Source organism: Cariama cristata, unplaced genomic scaffold, assembly GCF_000690535.1.
Source record: "Cariama cristata isolate BGI_N322 unplaced genomic scaffold, ASM69053v1 scaffold628, whole genome shotgun sequence".
Taxonomy (NCBI): domain Eukaryota; kingdom Metazoa; phylum Chordata; class Aves; order Cariamiformes; family Cariamidae; genus Cariama; species Cariama cristata.
The window spans coordinates 52,112-66,811 of NW_009632653.1; the positions used below are offsets into that span (position 1 = coordinate 52,112).

Sequence of the window (14,700 nt, forward strand, 5' to 3'; positions counted from 1 at the left end):
AGATTCTTTTGACTTAACTCTATGCACTCCAGCAGAGAAGTCATACTCATATGCCTGTTTGCAGTACAGCCGCCTTCCTACCTGAGTCACTTGGGGCTCTTAGCAAATGACGTTTCGTATTTTGTTAATTCCAGTCACCTATTGCAATAACAACATCGGGGACTCTAGAGAGTTCAGAAAGCTTTTTGACACATTCTTGATGTTTCAGAACAAAGGAGTAAGCCATGGGTTGTCATCTATAATTAGCCGAGGTGGCTCAGAAGAACATCTTCAAATCTAAATATACATTTTGTCATCATCTACAGGGGTTTGTCATGGATTCATTCAGGGTATGTAAGTAAAAATGGATGTTTTATGAATGTAACCTGGATACATGTGATAAAGGATATGCAACTTTAATTTGATACAAGTGTTTTAATTCCCCAAATGGAAGCACTAGGCTAATAGTGAAATCTAGTTTTATTAACTCACTTCAAAAACAAACACAGTTCTTCTGCAAATCAAAATCTGGCTTCTCTCAAGCTCAAGACATTTCTGCCACGGTTGGCAGAAATTATGTGAGAGCATCTCTCGGTTTTTGCACTGCTGAATATAAATCTTCACATGATTTAGCCTCAAATCAAATTCACGGCATTAACTTCAGTATAGTTTGCTCTACATTTTCAGCTGCAGTAGACAGTTGGTTTCCTTTCTAGACAAGAAGATGGTTCGATTTGTGTTATTATCAGATTAGACAATTGTTTTATAAATATATATGCTCACTTACCAGACACTCTGATACATCACATACTTGCACGTACATAATTTTATCTATGATCTCTTGAAAATTTCTGACTACATCCTAATAACTCCAGAAAGAACGAAAGACTGAGGTATCACAGAAGCATGAAGTACCTGCTGTAAAAGCCTTACATTATAGTTTTCCCAACTAGGGATTCTAATGTTTAATGGAAAAAAATAAAAACTGTACGTGCATATCATCATTCTGTTTTTTTTTTTTGTTATTGTTTTAAGGGAAATATTGCCAAATGCCTTGTAGCACTCTAATAGCTGTAAAAAAACATCATGCATCAAACATAACCATATTTTTTATTTATTCTTTCTCTGATGCTTTCACTGAGAACAGCCTAAACAGTTTTATGAAATTCCAAAACATCTGCATGGACTGGGGCTAGAAATAACATAGGAATCTGTTGTCTCAAAAAGCAGAAACCAGGTGCCTTCCTGCCAGCAGCAGAAGGGATGCTGCTTCTCTTGTAGGTAATAGCCAACCGATTAAAGCACTGACCGGGAGATGAGACAGTTCAGTCACCTACTCTGCCAAGAGATATTCAGAATTTTATTTCCAAAACAAATGTCCTAAACCCTAGCAGTTGCTTATTTCAGGGAGGAGTGAGCCAGGATACGGTGCTCCCCTACATCTGAAGCTTGGCCACTATGCAGAAAAGAATTTGGGATTCACTGGGCTGCAGAAAACAAATTGTGGAGAGAGCACACCTGAATATCTGCATTAACTTAGGAACTGGGAGATGCACGACCCGGGAGAGCTGACATATTTTTTTGCCTTTTTATGTGTTCAGCAAGTGCTCTCACCACATACATATATGAAATGGGAAACTAATACCAAGTTTACTGTTTGAGTTTTGTTTTGTTTTTTTTTTTTAACATGGTCGCCATTTTGCTTTTTACAACTAGCTCAAACTTTTTCATGTATATTCCCTGCAGTCTTAAGAGACTCGAATTCCTTCAATTGTCTTACAACATAAGCAATGTAACAGATATTTTGGGTGCCTGGAAACTCTCTGGTTACAAATTGCTGGGCTAATGGCATTAAGGCAATGCCAGTCTTACTAGATACGACCTTTAGTTATTTTATGAAACCTAATTGCAAGGTGATGGGCTAGGAAAGCTACGTCTGCCATATACTTCAAGAAGCAATTTTACATTTGCACTATTCACAAAACTGAATGTCCAATGCCTTTGCTGCAATGTCAAGTGAGGACACCACTTTGACTTAGATACATCAGAGTTTTGAAATACGCCTGAGTGTTTTGAATTTGTATAATATCCTCCTTGCTGAGAGGTTTTAGCTTCAGCCATAGCTGCTAAAATACGGCTGCATTAAACTTGAAGTTGTGTCACTATACAGAGAGAATTAAAACAGGGAAGAAAAATCTTCTTTGTACTATTCAGTTAAACTTGCACTGCTATAGTTAACATAAATGTATGTATCACTTATAGGCATATATATAATGCATGTTAAATACATAATATGCATATATTGTTATCTAAATATCCGTAGATGCATATATATAATATATGAAAGTATTTAACATTAACCCATATATCACTGTATTAAATATAAATATTTGAGAGGTGCAGTAAAAACTCTAATATCAGCCAGAAAAAAAGCTAGTTAAGCTAGAAAAAGTGCTTGTTTTATGAAAAAGTAAAATTGCAATTCACAGCGTTTTATGTAATGCTGTACAAATTACCAGATACCAGAGACTGCATTTCTGGACCTGAATAGTACTAAAAGTTGCAACTAAGGGCAAATATAAAGACACTTGTTTACAATGCCAAAGCTTAGTCAGTACTATGAGCAATATGGCAATCTGCATAGCAGAAGATAGAATGCTTTGTAATGTGATTTTTACTTTACATATCAATTTCTACACACATGAACAGACTCAGCCACAGCCCCAGTAATTTCAGTCATTATAGAAAAGGAGAAAATACAGGAAATAAACTGATAAATTAGATGGGATTAATGTATAATTGACATATTTACACAGTCATATGTTTTCCCTATTTACTGGGTGGTAGCCAGCCCTATTTTATAAAGACATCACTAAAGCATTTAAAAGTGTACTAGAGATGGGCTGGTAATCCTATTACGAAAGTGGCTGGTGAGACTTCTACTCTTTTCAGTTATGATTTTCTCAAATAACACAGTCTGAAATTATACAGACTAGGTGTGTGAGTGACTTCTGCCTGTGTGTGTAAGACAAACTCCAACCAGAACTGCTCAGCTTTGTCAAGAATGCACCCAGAGGAAAGAACCGTATGCCTCCCCCAAAAATTTGGGTGCCCTTCCTTAAGATGCAATGGAAGAAGGACTTGAACTCTGGAAGGGACAATGACAATGTCAAAGATTAGTATCTCATCTTCCCATGAAATGGCACTCAAGTTTATAAATGTGCATCATCTGAGAAAGCAGCTGAGACTATTCTTCCAGGTGGGCTTGCCCAGTACTGGTTGCTCTCTATGATGGTGGAGCAGGTAGTCTGTCCCTCATGTTCATCTCCAGTTTCCTCCACTATGCACCCATGGGTGTGCGTGTATAAAGGAGAAGGGAGGATGCAGAGGACAAAAGAAAGACTAGGAAAAAGACTGGCTGAAGTAAAAGTTTGCTGTTGGGGAGAAGAGAAGGGGAGAGGAGAGGAGAGGAGAGGAGAGGAGAGGAGAGGAGAGGAGAGGAGAGGAGAGGAGAGGAGAGAAAAAAGCAAAAGGGGCAAAGGACTGATTATCATGGAGAAGCCCACCATCCCCACCTGGTACTCCTCCACTCTCACTGCAGAGCTTGGGATGGAAACCAATGTTTCTGAATTTCATTATTCTGCTGTCAGGCAGAGGCTAAGAAATCTCCTGGCAAAAGGAGAATTACCCCATTTCTCTGCAATCTTCTATTCTGACTATTCCAGCATCTCAAATGGCCAAGATGGGTGCAGTGAATTCAACTCCCAAGTCTGGTTCGCTCAGGTACAACATGGCATATGTCCATTCCTTTGCTTTTCAAAAAATTGAAGACTTGCAAACAATTGCAGAAAAACATACACAAACACTCGCATACAAGCCCTGCACTCACTAGTTGTTTAAAAACTGGCAATACTTCATGAAAAAAGTGGCAGAATCAGTGTTCAAAAGATAGGAAACTGGTAGAGCAGCTGCTTTGGGAGCTTTGAGGCACCTGCTGAAGTGGAGACAGGAGACCTGAGCAGCACCCTTGCCTCCTTGTGCCTGCCTCTTCCCACAGACAGAGTTATCTGCGAGGGGAGAAGGAAGAAAGTTTGAGAATTGGGTAACTCCTATCATTTGGATAGCGTGAGGATGAACTGATGTGATGTGAAGCACAACTGAATATCTCATAGCTGCCAGCCAACTGATCCTGAAGTCATTGGAGCTATGCTGTGAACATGAAGGGGGCAATATTGGTCAAATACTCTGAAAAATGAAGTTTTAGATGTCCCAGGCAGGATACCCAAAATTACTGAAAACCTGATTTCACAATGATTTAGTTGTGTTTGAAAATATGGACAATACAAGTTTCCTGCTCCAGGGTATTACTGAGATTTTCTTTACGTTAAAACACTGCTGGGATGAGCAGCACAGAAAATCCAATAAAGAAGCAAGGTTAAACAACATGCAACAAATACAACAGAGGAGCATCCTGAGTGAACACCTGGTTATAAGCGTATGAAATGAGACTCACACGGAGTCTGGTATGAAGTATAAAACATATCATGTGAGCAAATCATTAATATTGTATTAAAGCAATTTTGGAAAAGGTATGTTACTTTTGGCATGTCTTAACTTTTGAGAATGTGATCTTAGAATCTTAATAATATTCCTTAAAAGTAGCTTTTATGGATTATAATATAACACATGGACACAAAAGACCAGATGGACTCCAAACAGTCTTAATAATGTATTATATATTCCTTCACGCTTACATGCTTGTCTAAAGAACTACAAGTCTTCTGGTGCCATATAAATATTTAATAATGATAATTTAGAATATACTGCTATAATACTACATCTGGGTATTTTACATCCTTATTCCAAAATGGACTTGCTTTAGTTACACGCCAGCTCTGTTGGATTCATTGAATGTGTTCATGAGAGTAAGCAATTAGTACTTGGCTTCATTAAGTTTATATTTTGATACTTTCCACACTAGAGGAAAACATTACATTATGGGTAGAATTTAAATAATTGCTTAAAAGTTAAGAAAATGCTTCAGTGTTTTTCTGACTAAACAAATTTAAATATTTGCACAAATGGATTCATGCACTGAACTGATCAACAATCTTTTAAATTTTTTTCCCAAAAAAACCCACAGAAAATGCCATAATATACTTTTTTCTCTTTCCAAAAAAAAAAACCAACCCTCAATTTTTTTATATGTGCCATTTCAAAATTAAGCTATATAGAGTGTTAGGTAAACAGTCCATGATGTGCTGAATAATGACATCCAAGTTATTTTCACAAGTGAAAGTTGGCTTTATGCATTTCTTCCAAACCTATTGGAATATTTTGAGCTTTTTAGACCTAACTTTTACCAATAAGCAGGTTATTTCAAAAAAATTTGTTTGTGCGCATGTGGTACACTTTCTGAAAGCAATGAGCATTTCTAGAACCAAACAGCCCTAAGAGAGAAATTAAAGGTAGCCTGTAAATCACTTGAACTAAATACATTAGTATTTATGATGGTAGCTATAAAATTAAAATGTGGAAGACACAACCCCCAAAAATGAATGCGGTAACGCCCATAATTCAGACGTTTAAATTCAGAACAAACACTGACTAAATACTAAGATAATATAAAAAGATGCATGAAAAGTCCTTGTATGGCTCATCATGTAGTCTTCCCCTGAAAATGTGTGCAAATTAATATAATATATAGAGAAGTATAGTGCAGGACCCCAATTTAAAACTAACAAAATGTTATACTCGTTCGTATATGCCAGTTCTTCATACTGCCATCTTTACCTCTAAAATTAATTTAATTTGTGTAAGAACAAAATATATCTAAATTTGTTTTGACAGACCCAAACCAAGTGATTCTAACTGGTATGATTCTGAAGTTGCTCAATTGGTTTTTTCACATTGACACAGTGCAGTAATTTCACATTTTTCTGCATATTTTAAAGTCTATTACAAATTTTAAAGACTCTATTACAAAATTATGGGCACTAGGAATGTTTGTATAAATCAATTTAGAAAATTGCTACTAGCTGCGTACTGGGGAGACATTGACGTGTTCCAGTATGAAAGCCTTACAGTGACCTATGCTGTGCTCACACAAATTGCTTGCTGGATGTAAAATGGAAATTCACATTTTCTTATGAAAATTTGCTATGTGAGCTGAGCTTGATTTTTTCTGTAGTGTGATTGCAAGGTAAAAAGCATTACTTAAAAAAAAACCAACAAAAGAAACCAAAAACCAAACCCAGGCATTTTGTGTATGATAAGTTTTTTTCCCTTACAGGTAGAATGGTGGCTCCCTGGCATGGCACTTTCTTATATTGAGGTGTTTTTACCAGTATCTCCTTCCTCGGTTGAACGGCGATGATAGTCCCAGCCTGAAGAAGTGCTGTCTCTATGACTAGAAGGGAAAGGACACCTTTTCATGGAGAGATGATTGTGTTTGTTGAGCATTTGCACCTTAAATCCAAGTTTGAGTCGATAGTTTAAGTTTAAGGTCATAAAAAACAAGGCTATTTGCACTAAATGCTATGGTGCTCAGCACCATATAAATGCTGAAAATGGTTTGCAATATGTCACTATATATACGTATGTATGTATATACATTTTGTGTTACCTTGGATACAAGGCTTGCTCTGTAGGCAGCTAACTGCTTCAGATATTCCTTCTTGGCAGCTTCAGTTTTCTTTTTGTATACCTAAAAACAAAGAGTGTCACATTGGTAAATTAATCTGGGTTTGTTTTTATATATCACCGGTGTGTCTCATGCATCTTCATAAAGTCTTTCTAAGTAAACAGCCTTTCCTCCTCGTATTGCTTAAAGAGTGAAATAATAAACGTCAAATATTTTAAAGAAAATATTGTTCCAACTGTGAAACACCCTTGAACTACCCAGCAGTACTGAAAAAACAATATCCCTCATAGCATCTCAGGTTTAATTGCTCAAAGTGAAGCACAGGGCGTACTTCCAAATGGGACTTTTAGGGATGGGGGAAGGCAGGCGTGAGCCTCTCCGCTGGCTTCCACTTGTGAGATGACTTAAAACCCTCTGGGGAAGATGGGAATGAGCAGAAAGACACTTGAGGTAAATGAAGGACGAGATGACGGCACCACATGGATCAGCCACGAGGTTTTCTCTCTTCCCCGGATAAACTGTTGGGGGCAGACAAAGAAGCTTCATGGAGCTGCTAAGGATAATAAATGTTAGTCATTATTCCCGCCTTGATCCCATATCGGTCTAATTAACTTCTCAGGAGCATGGATCTATTTCTGTACATTTCTCTCAACTCACCAAATTATTTTAAATGTGGCATGTGCACAGTCTCATAATAGATGAAAGAGCTTGGAGAATCACTTCAATTTTGCCCAAATTTCAAGATCAAAGATTATCTGCAGAGCTAGGCAGGACCACATAGCACTACAGTAAGATGATGTTAGAAAACCATATGTAGATATTTAGGGTTGAAAGTTCTCAGGAGGAGAACCAGTTTCTAACCCGTGGAGCCTAGCTAATGACTTGCTGTTAGCCATGTCAGTGACAGATTCAGGAATAAGTCAGCATTTCTCTTGGCAAATATTATCATGAGTTTCTCACTACTTCATGTTTTTTTCTGGGTTTAGGAGTCATGCAAGCATCTTGGCTTCATGAAACTAAGCAGGATTGACTCCTAGCCTCCCTTGGTGCAGCAAAAAGCTCAATAAATACTTAAATGGAAGGTTTAAAGGTAAGGGAGACAAATAAAGGGAAAGAAAATTCACTTTTTTATTGCTGTTATATTTCACAATCTTTAAGTCACATGCCAGAGGTTAATTCATGTGTTCATGGGCATTTGGGATTCACAATATTACACAAAATGCAACTGCAGCTTTGAGTCTCTGCTGTCCACTTCTCCGGGCAAGTGTACAACCTGGGCACCTGCGGAAAGCCTCCGGGAAGGGCGTAAAGACGATCCACCTTCCCCCTCCTGTTCCACACTGCCTAGTTAACTGGGCTATTGATTCAAAGGTAAAAGACAGGGAAAGCTATTTATGCCAGTTTTGGGGTGTCCTCCTGAATACCCCAATACGTACATCTCCTTCCCAGAAGGATAAACTTTATGAAACTTTAAAATGATCTCTTTTGATCTTCCAATGCTCCAATAAAACCAGCAGTCCCATAATGGAGAGGCCCTGGCAGCACAGAGGGCACGCACAGAGGACAATACAGTTGCCGATTACAAAGTGAGCGTGGCAGTGTCATGCTGGAAGGATCCAGTACAGCACCATTTTTATAAAGAATGTGTTCGTGAAACATTTTTTTGTTTCCCTGAGGTTTTGCTTTCAGAGACAGAACAAACCTCAGATACGGGCTGGCAAAACTGAGAGGCTGCCTAAAAGGATTAAAGATTTTGCTTCCCAGGGAAGCTAAAGATCATAATGGAAACAGAGAAGTCTTTGGCTTCTAAATTTGTAAATATAGAGACATAGAGGAAAAAAGATTGGTTTTAGCTGTGCAACTGTATCTGTGCACCCTTGTAATTTCTCCAGATTAAGATAAATATATAGTGTTGGCTGATCTCCTATTGTTTTGCAAAAAAAAAAATATGATAGCAGTTTGCTTTTTAAGTTGCAATCGCTTGTGATTATTAGCAAAATATACTGTTTGTTTTGAAAATAAATAAAAAATTAGTCAACAATCTGTTCTTAGCTGCTAAAATGAATTTAGCTTGACCTACAGAACAAAGACTAAGTTATACCGCTTTGTATCTTGCAATGCCTCTGCATCATTCTGATAGCCAGTTTAAAAAACAGAGCTGAACAAAGAATTTTACACAGAATAATGATCTTCAAAAGATCATGCATCTACTGCTACCGCATTGGGTTTTATTTTGCATTATACAAATATAAAAAATATCCACTCCTGCTGTGCTCTTACAGTCACAGCATATTGAAAGAGTCCTCTGGGACCTGACTTTTCCCTCAAATAGTCATATTGCACAAGGTTAACTCAATAAGACGAAGCTAACAACAATTCCGTAAATCTCCATCTAAAACATCACTACTTCATACGAACCTCATCATACAGCCGTTATTTAATTTCCTACCTATACATCTACCATGTTCAGTGCACACATTGTCTTGTCCTCTTTTCTTGGGTCTTCTGATGAGCCAATAACAGTCACATGAACACCATGTCTTCCACGGTAATATAAACATTAACCACATAATAGATGGTCATTATAGTAAAAAAGTCCTTATTGGATGGGGAAAGGTTTTTGATGATCCCAGCCTGCTTTGATGTTTTGCATTGGCCAGAATGGTCCCTACAGGTTGGTTTGTCTGGGGATGGTCAGCTCACCCCACTTTGTCCTTGTGAGGGCATTGGCATGTCCTCTGAGGGCAACAGCTTCAGTTCTCCCTGTCTATATGCTGTTGGCCTTTCGAAGATGCCCACCATTTAGGTCAGCATACAAGTGGCTTGATGATCTTCGTGTTAGTTTTGGAAATTCTGGTTGGTCCTGGCTTATACTAAAAATGAGGGTAAGTTCTGCCTATCTGGGGGGCTATTCATTTTCATGAGTAACAACAAGGTCTAGCTGTCAATATGTTTCTCTGAAGGCAAATGAATGTGGCCCTGGCAGCGGGTACCAGTTGACTGAATTTGCGCTAGACTGGACTCGTTCTGGGGGTGTATGAAGGTCGGGCAAGTGGGGAACGTCCTCAGCATTTGTAGCAGCACCTCAAGCAGGTATGAGCAAGCCAGCTGCCTCTCCCAACCTTTTTTTTTCTGCAGCTGTGAGAGTTTTTAGCCCTCAGGCTTCAATAGTTTTGCGTTGTAGGAAGTATAACAGAGTTGCATCCTTGCAGCGCTTTTGGGGAGGAAAAAGGCTTGTGCCGTCATTCAAGTGTGCTCTAGGAAATGGCTGAAGATCTTCTGAGTTTCACGCTTAAGACAGTGCCAAATTATGAAAGACATCATTTCCAATAATACATTTAACATTTTTACTGTATCAAGAAGCAGGTTTCTGTTCTGTTGCTTATCTGCAGTGTATAGTGGGAATATTTAATTTTATTTTTAACATCTCAGAAATCTCTTATAAGGTCATTTTCCCGTCCTCCATCAAGCAAGCAACAATTATTAAATAAGTAACTTGACAGGAGCATATACTTATGGAATTAAGTCATTTCTATCTTGCTTTAATTCAATTAACATGATAATTGAATGTCAACTGATTGTCATTCAGGCAGTAAAGGCCCATTCTGATTCAGCAGCAGATTTGCTTCCTTACACAATATTTTATTTTCTGTATTGTCCCAGTTGTGGAAATTGGATGTTGGCAGAAAAAACCATAATTTCTGTATATGCAGGGTAGGTCAGCTTAATTTATTCTTATTCTCTTCAGCTTGTTATAGAAACCCCAAAACACCAAGATTACATTCATTTGTCTACAAATGGAAGCTGCTGGCATTATTTTCCTACTGTGCTTCACGAATGCAAATTTACACAGCATAATACACAGGTCCTTATTTAATTACATTTCCAAAGTGCACCCAGTAAGGCAGCTTCAAGTTCCCTTGGACTGTTTAGCAAAGCATGCAGCAACATAGAAGATACTTTCCAAAAGGAGTAAGTATGAAACTCTACTTTGTGCATATAAGTATATAAGATAGCATTTGAGTTAGGCCACCACAGAAAACGAATGCCCTGAGCTCTCCCATGGAAAGGTAACAGCCTGGTACCAGCACCCAGGCCCCCTTTAGCTCAGGTTCCCTAGGCTGACCATATATGTGGGCTACCAGTGCTGCAGCAGCCTACTTCAAGGGCTGAACTCTCTTTATTAGTCGTGATATACGTCCTTAAACTGACTACCCCAAAGTTTCATCTGGAGATAGAGGGGTTGTGGGTTATATGGTTAGCCACAAGCACTCACAAATACGAGATTTACCAAATTAAAACCGCAATAGAATATCAGCACTTCTGTTTTATGACGCCAACTTCTGGTCGTGTTTTGCTTTATGTATTTTAACTGCTGCTTAGTTCTTGTCTCTCTGGATCATAAATTCCTTGAGGCAGGCTTCGTGTCTCCTGTGCTCTTCTATGTGTTGGGTAATATGAAACTCATCACCGATATATATAACTGAAATATACCTGTAATGCCTTGAGCCAAGTTTTTGCTCTGGTTAGTCATCTTTTCCCAATGAACTTGGGAAAACTTGAACTTCCTCTCAACTTGTTTGTAGAGGATTACCAACATATCGCAACACACTACACAGCAGGACTCCTACTCTGTCCCATGTGGCTTGCATCCTTGTTCCCTTAGGGGAACAGATCTCCCTTCCTCCGGTCATCATCACGAGAGCCAAAAGAGGCACTACATGTCTGCAAACATCTCCCCAGTTTTGAATATCAGGTGCTCATGGAAGAAGGCACCAGTGACTACCGTCCCCTTTGATACTAGAGACTTGGAGACAGTGAGCTAAACTGACTGATGCTCTTAGGAGAAAAAGAGACTTTCAGAATTTGCGCCTCATGGTAGTCTGAAAAAGCTTTGTGTCTCCTAGCTGCCAAAGCACATTACAAAGAACAATGCTGCTTCCCTGGCTTTGCCTAAATAGCTGGTACGAGGATGACAAAGAAGGGGAAGTTTTCAGTTTATCTTGTGGATGTCTCCTTAGAGCTGACACTTGCAAGCAAGTTATATTTGTCTTTTTAAAATGATGTAAAGGTGCCCACATTTGTTTTGATGGAAGTCTTCCATACCCACCCCACCCCCCCCAGATAGTATATGCAAAAATAGCAAATCAAAAAGCAACATGACCGATTTTTTGTCTTTTTGGTCTCCGCAGTGTTATTACCCATGGGAGTGTCATTTTCACAGGCTAGAGTTACAGGAATGGCCTCTGAAAAAACACAGTAGGCTGCAATCCAGAATTAAATTCCACATTCAGATTGTCATTCCTGGCCCTACATACCTAGCCTCATAGAGAAAACCTGTATTTTTTCCAAGTGGGAGACATACCTCTAGTTTTAATCTTCTGATTTTGCAGCAAACGCACCTAAAGCTGCACAAACTCATCTAAAATATGGAGAGAGATATTCCCACAGCAGTCAGGAAAAAAAAAAAAACCTCAGAATTGCTTAATGGATACTGAAATATGTTACCATTTGATTTTTAATCTAGGTACATACAGTAACAGAAAGAGGCCCAGGGCTAGCTATATGGCTTTGCAGTCTCTTTGACTGTAGAGCATGAAAAAAGACACTGATGACATATTAGAGGCTTAGGGGAAAGAATTCAGTCTTTCTGGCATGCAGGGGAAAGACCACAGGCCAAATTCAGCTCTAGCACAAGCAGTGAGACTCGACGGAGATCACTGGAAATTGCAGCCATTTGCGCCAGGCCTAAATTTGACCTTCTAGGCTTGATGCCTGCAGCTTACGGCAGCAAGACTGTGCATTTTGTCAGAAGCACGTTGGATGAAAGTTGGGTACAAAACAAACGACATTAAGCATATGATTTATGTGGTGATTATTTGCACTTGCTGGTATTCTTTTTTTTTTTTTAAAGAAGGACGTGAGCCTGAATGGAGCATAACAATTGGGCCTAAATCCAGTTTTGTATGCAAATGATTTAAAGTCATGTTCCTATCAAGCTCGAATGTATGGATAAAAGGTGGGGAAGAAGAATGAGTAGAAAATTAAGGCTATTATTTATGCATGTTGCTGCAGTAGTACTTGTAATCCAGGGTCCTTCCAAGGCCCAACTCCTTCCAAGGACAACGAGAAGGCAAAATGCAGTTAAAGTCAACGTTCGTAACCCGGTGACCATGTGCAGTATTTATCTAGAAGCTGTGTCTGTTGTATGTAGCAAACGAATATTAGAAATTCACCCCAGGCAGGGGGGTGTCTGATGTTCCCTGTGACTTCAGTGCTCCTGGGAGACTGCAGGAGGACCAAGACCAAGACCAAGTCCAAGCTGCCAGGTGAGCTGGGCAGGAGGCCAGCAGATGACAGCCTGTATTACCCTATACAGAGTAAGATGCAGCAGCTCCTATGGTGACCTACATTAATTTTTTTTTTTGCGGCAGAGGGGAAGGTTTCCCATCCCGAGTGATCTTGCTCAGCTCAGCTCTGGTTGGGAAAGGGAGGTGCCAGATGCCCAAAGTCCTGCAGCAAAAATACACTGCAAACAGGGGGCCTGACATCACCCCCTTCTAAGGCAGTGGAGGTTAAGGGGTTCAAGGACTGGCCCTGTGCAAGCCAGGGCAATTTACATAGATGTATATATAAATACATCTATGTATATATATAGATATGTACATATATATACACATAGACATGAGTTTGTATCTGTGTGTATGCGCGCCTATTCTTGGCCCATTTGTGTTCCGGCTCATTAATCCCAGCTGCTTGCAGAGGAAGGGAGAAGGAGCAGACACCAGGGTGAGGATCAGTTGTTTTAAACTCTTAATGCACTCAGCTAGAGATTCAAAGGGTAGAGGTGCAATTTCAATACAGAAATTTGTCAAGAAAAACAGTGGATTGCCCAAAGAAGCCTTGGGTACAACAGTGGTAAAAGCAACTTTGCCGGTGCAGGTAGCTGGGAGGGGAGGTGTAAGGTTGATGTCTGTCGTACGTATTCTGGAATCCATTTCGCTTGTAATTCACTTTGGCAGTGTGCACACACAGATGTGCCTTCACTTCCTATTCTCATTTACAAAAATAAAACAAAGCTAAATTTAAACCTTGCGTGGTTGTTTATCTACTAACCTGAAGGTACATTCTCATCCTCTTACAAGCGTTAAAGTTATTCCTTGGAGATCGCTTCATTAGCACAGAGATAATAATTAAAAAAAAAAGGTCCTTTTTAAAGGGCAAACAAGGGGTAGATAAACAAACATCTACGTCAGTATATGAGCAAGTATAAGAGTGAACAAACTGTAAACATATGTTTTCAAAATGCTACTGACTACCTTGACCCGATGCTCTGTCTATTCTCTGGAGCTATTCCAGCAGCCAGACTGCAGTTCCCTAAACCGTCTGACGCCCTGATACTGGGCACCCCATGTGCGCAGCCACGCAACGGGAACGCGATGGCTCCTCCACCCGTGGGATGAGCTCATTTGTCACGTCAAGTGACGGGACAGCGACATGGCATCACACCCCAGGAAGGAGGAGGAGGAGGAGGAGGAGGTAGGTTAGGTGTACCCAGAGGCCAGACAGAGCCAAGACCTCTTGAAACACAGATCTTGAATCCATTTACATCTGACTTGCGGTGTCTTACATTACAAGAGAAGATTTGGAGACATGAAGCGTTGGCCAGCATTACTTGTAAACTCCCTCCTGATCTACCTGATTTGTCCCAGCACCAGATAATGTGTTGCTACATCTAAAACTTCCCTGTGATGGAAAAAGAAACTTATAAAACGTGCTTTGTTATTTTTCATGCCCAAATCAGTCTGGGTTATTTTTAGTGATCAAAATATAAAGCTTGTGCGTTATAGCAAAAATGGTAACAGCATCACAAACGTTGACGTTAATGCACAAGGACTTCAATTTACTTAAGTATTGGTAACATACAATCCAAGTTCCATCAGATATTAAAGAAGAAACTGCAGCATTTATCTAGTGGGTCTTTGAGCACCAATGAGGAGTAAATGATTTGATTTTGTGAGCTCCGAGGATTTGTCAGCTGCCTCATAAGTATAATTCTGGCTCTTCATATTCCTGCT

General features: G+C 39.4%; 1 protein-coding gene across 1 annotated transcript in view; it reads right to left on the minus strand.

Moving 5' to 3' along the window:
• The window catches only part of TOX (thymocyte selection-associated high mobility group box), a 91,224-nt gene that overhangs the window by 19,543 nt on the left and 56,981 nt on the right, over nucleotides 1–14,700 (minus strand). Inside the window, exon 6 of the mRNA XM_009706422.1 lies at nucleotides 6,605–6,685. Within this exon, the coding sequence (XP_009704724.1) occupies nucleotides 6,605–6,685 (81 nt within the window). The remainder of the gene's footprint in view (nucleotides 1–6,604; nucleotides 6,686–14,700) is intronic.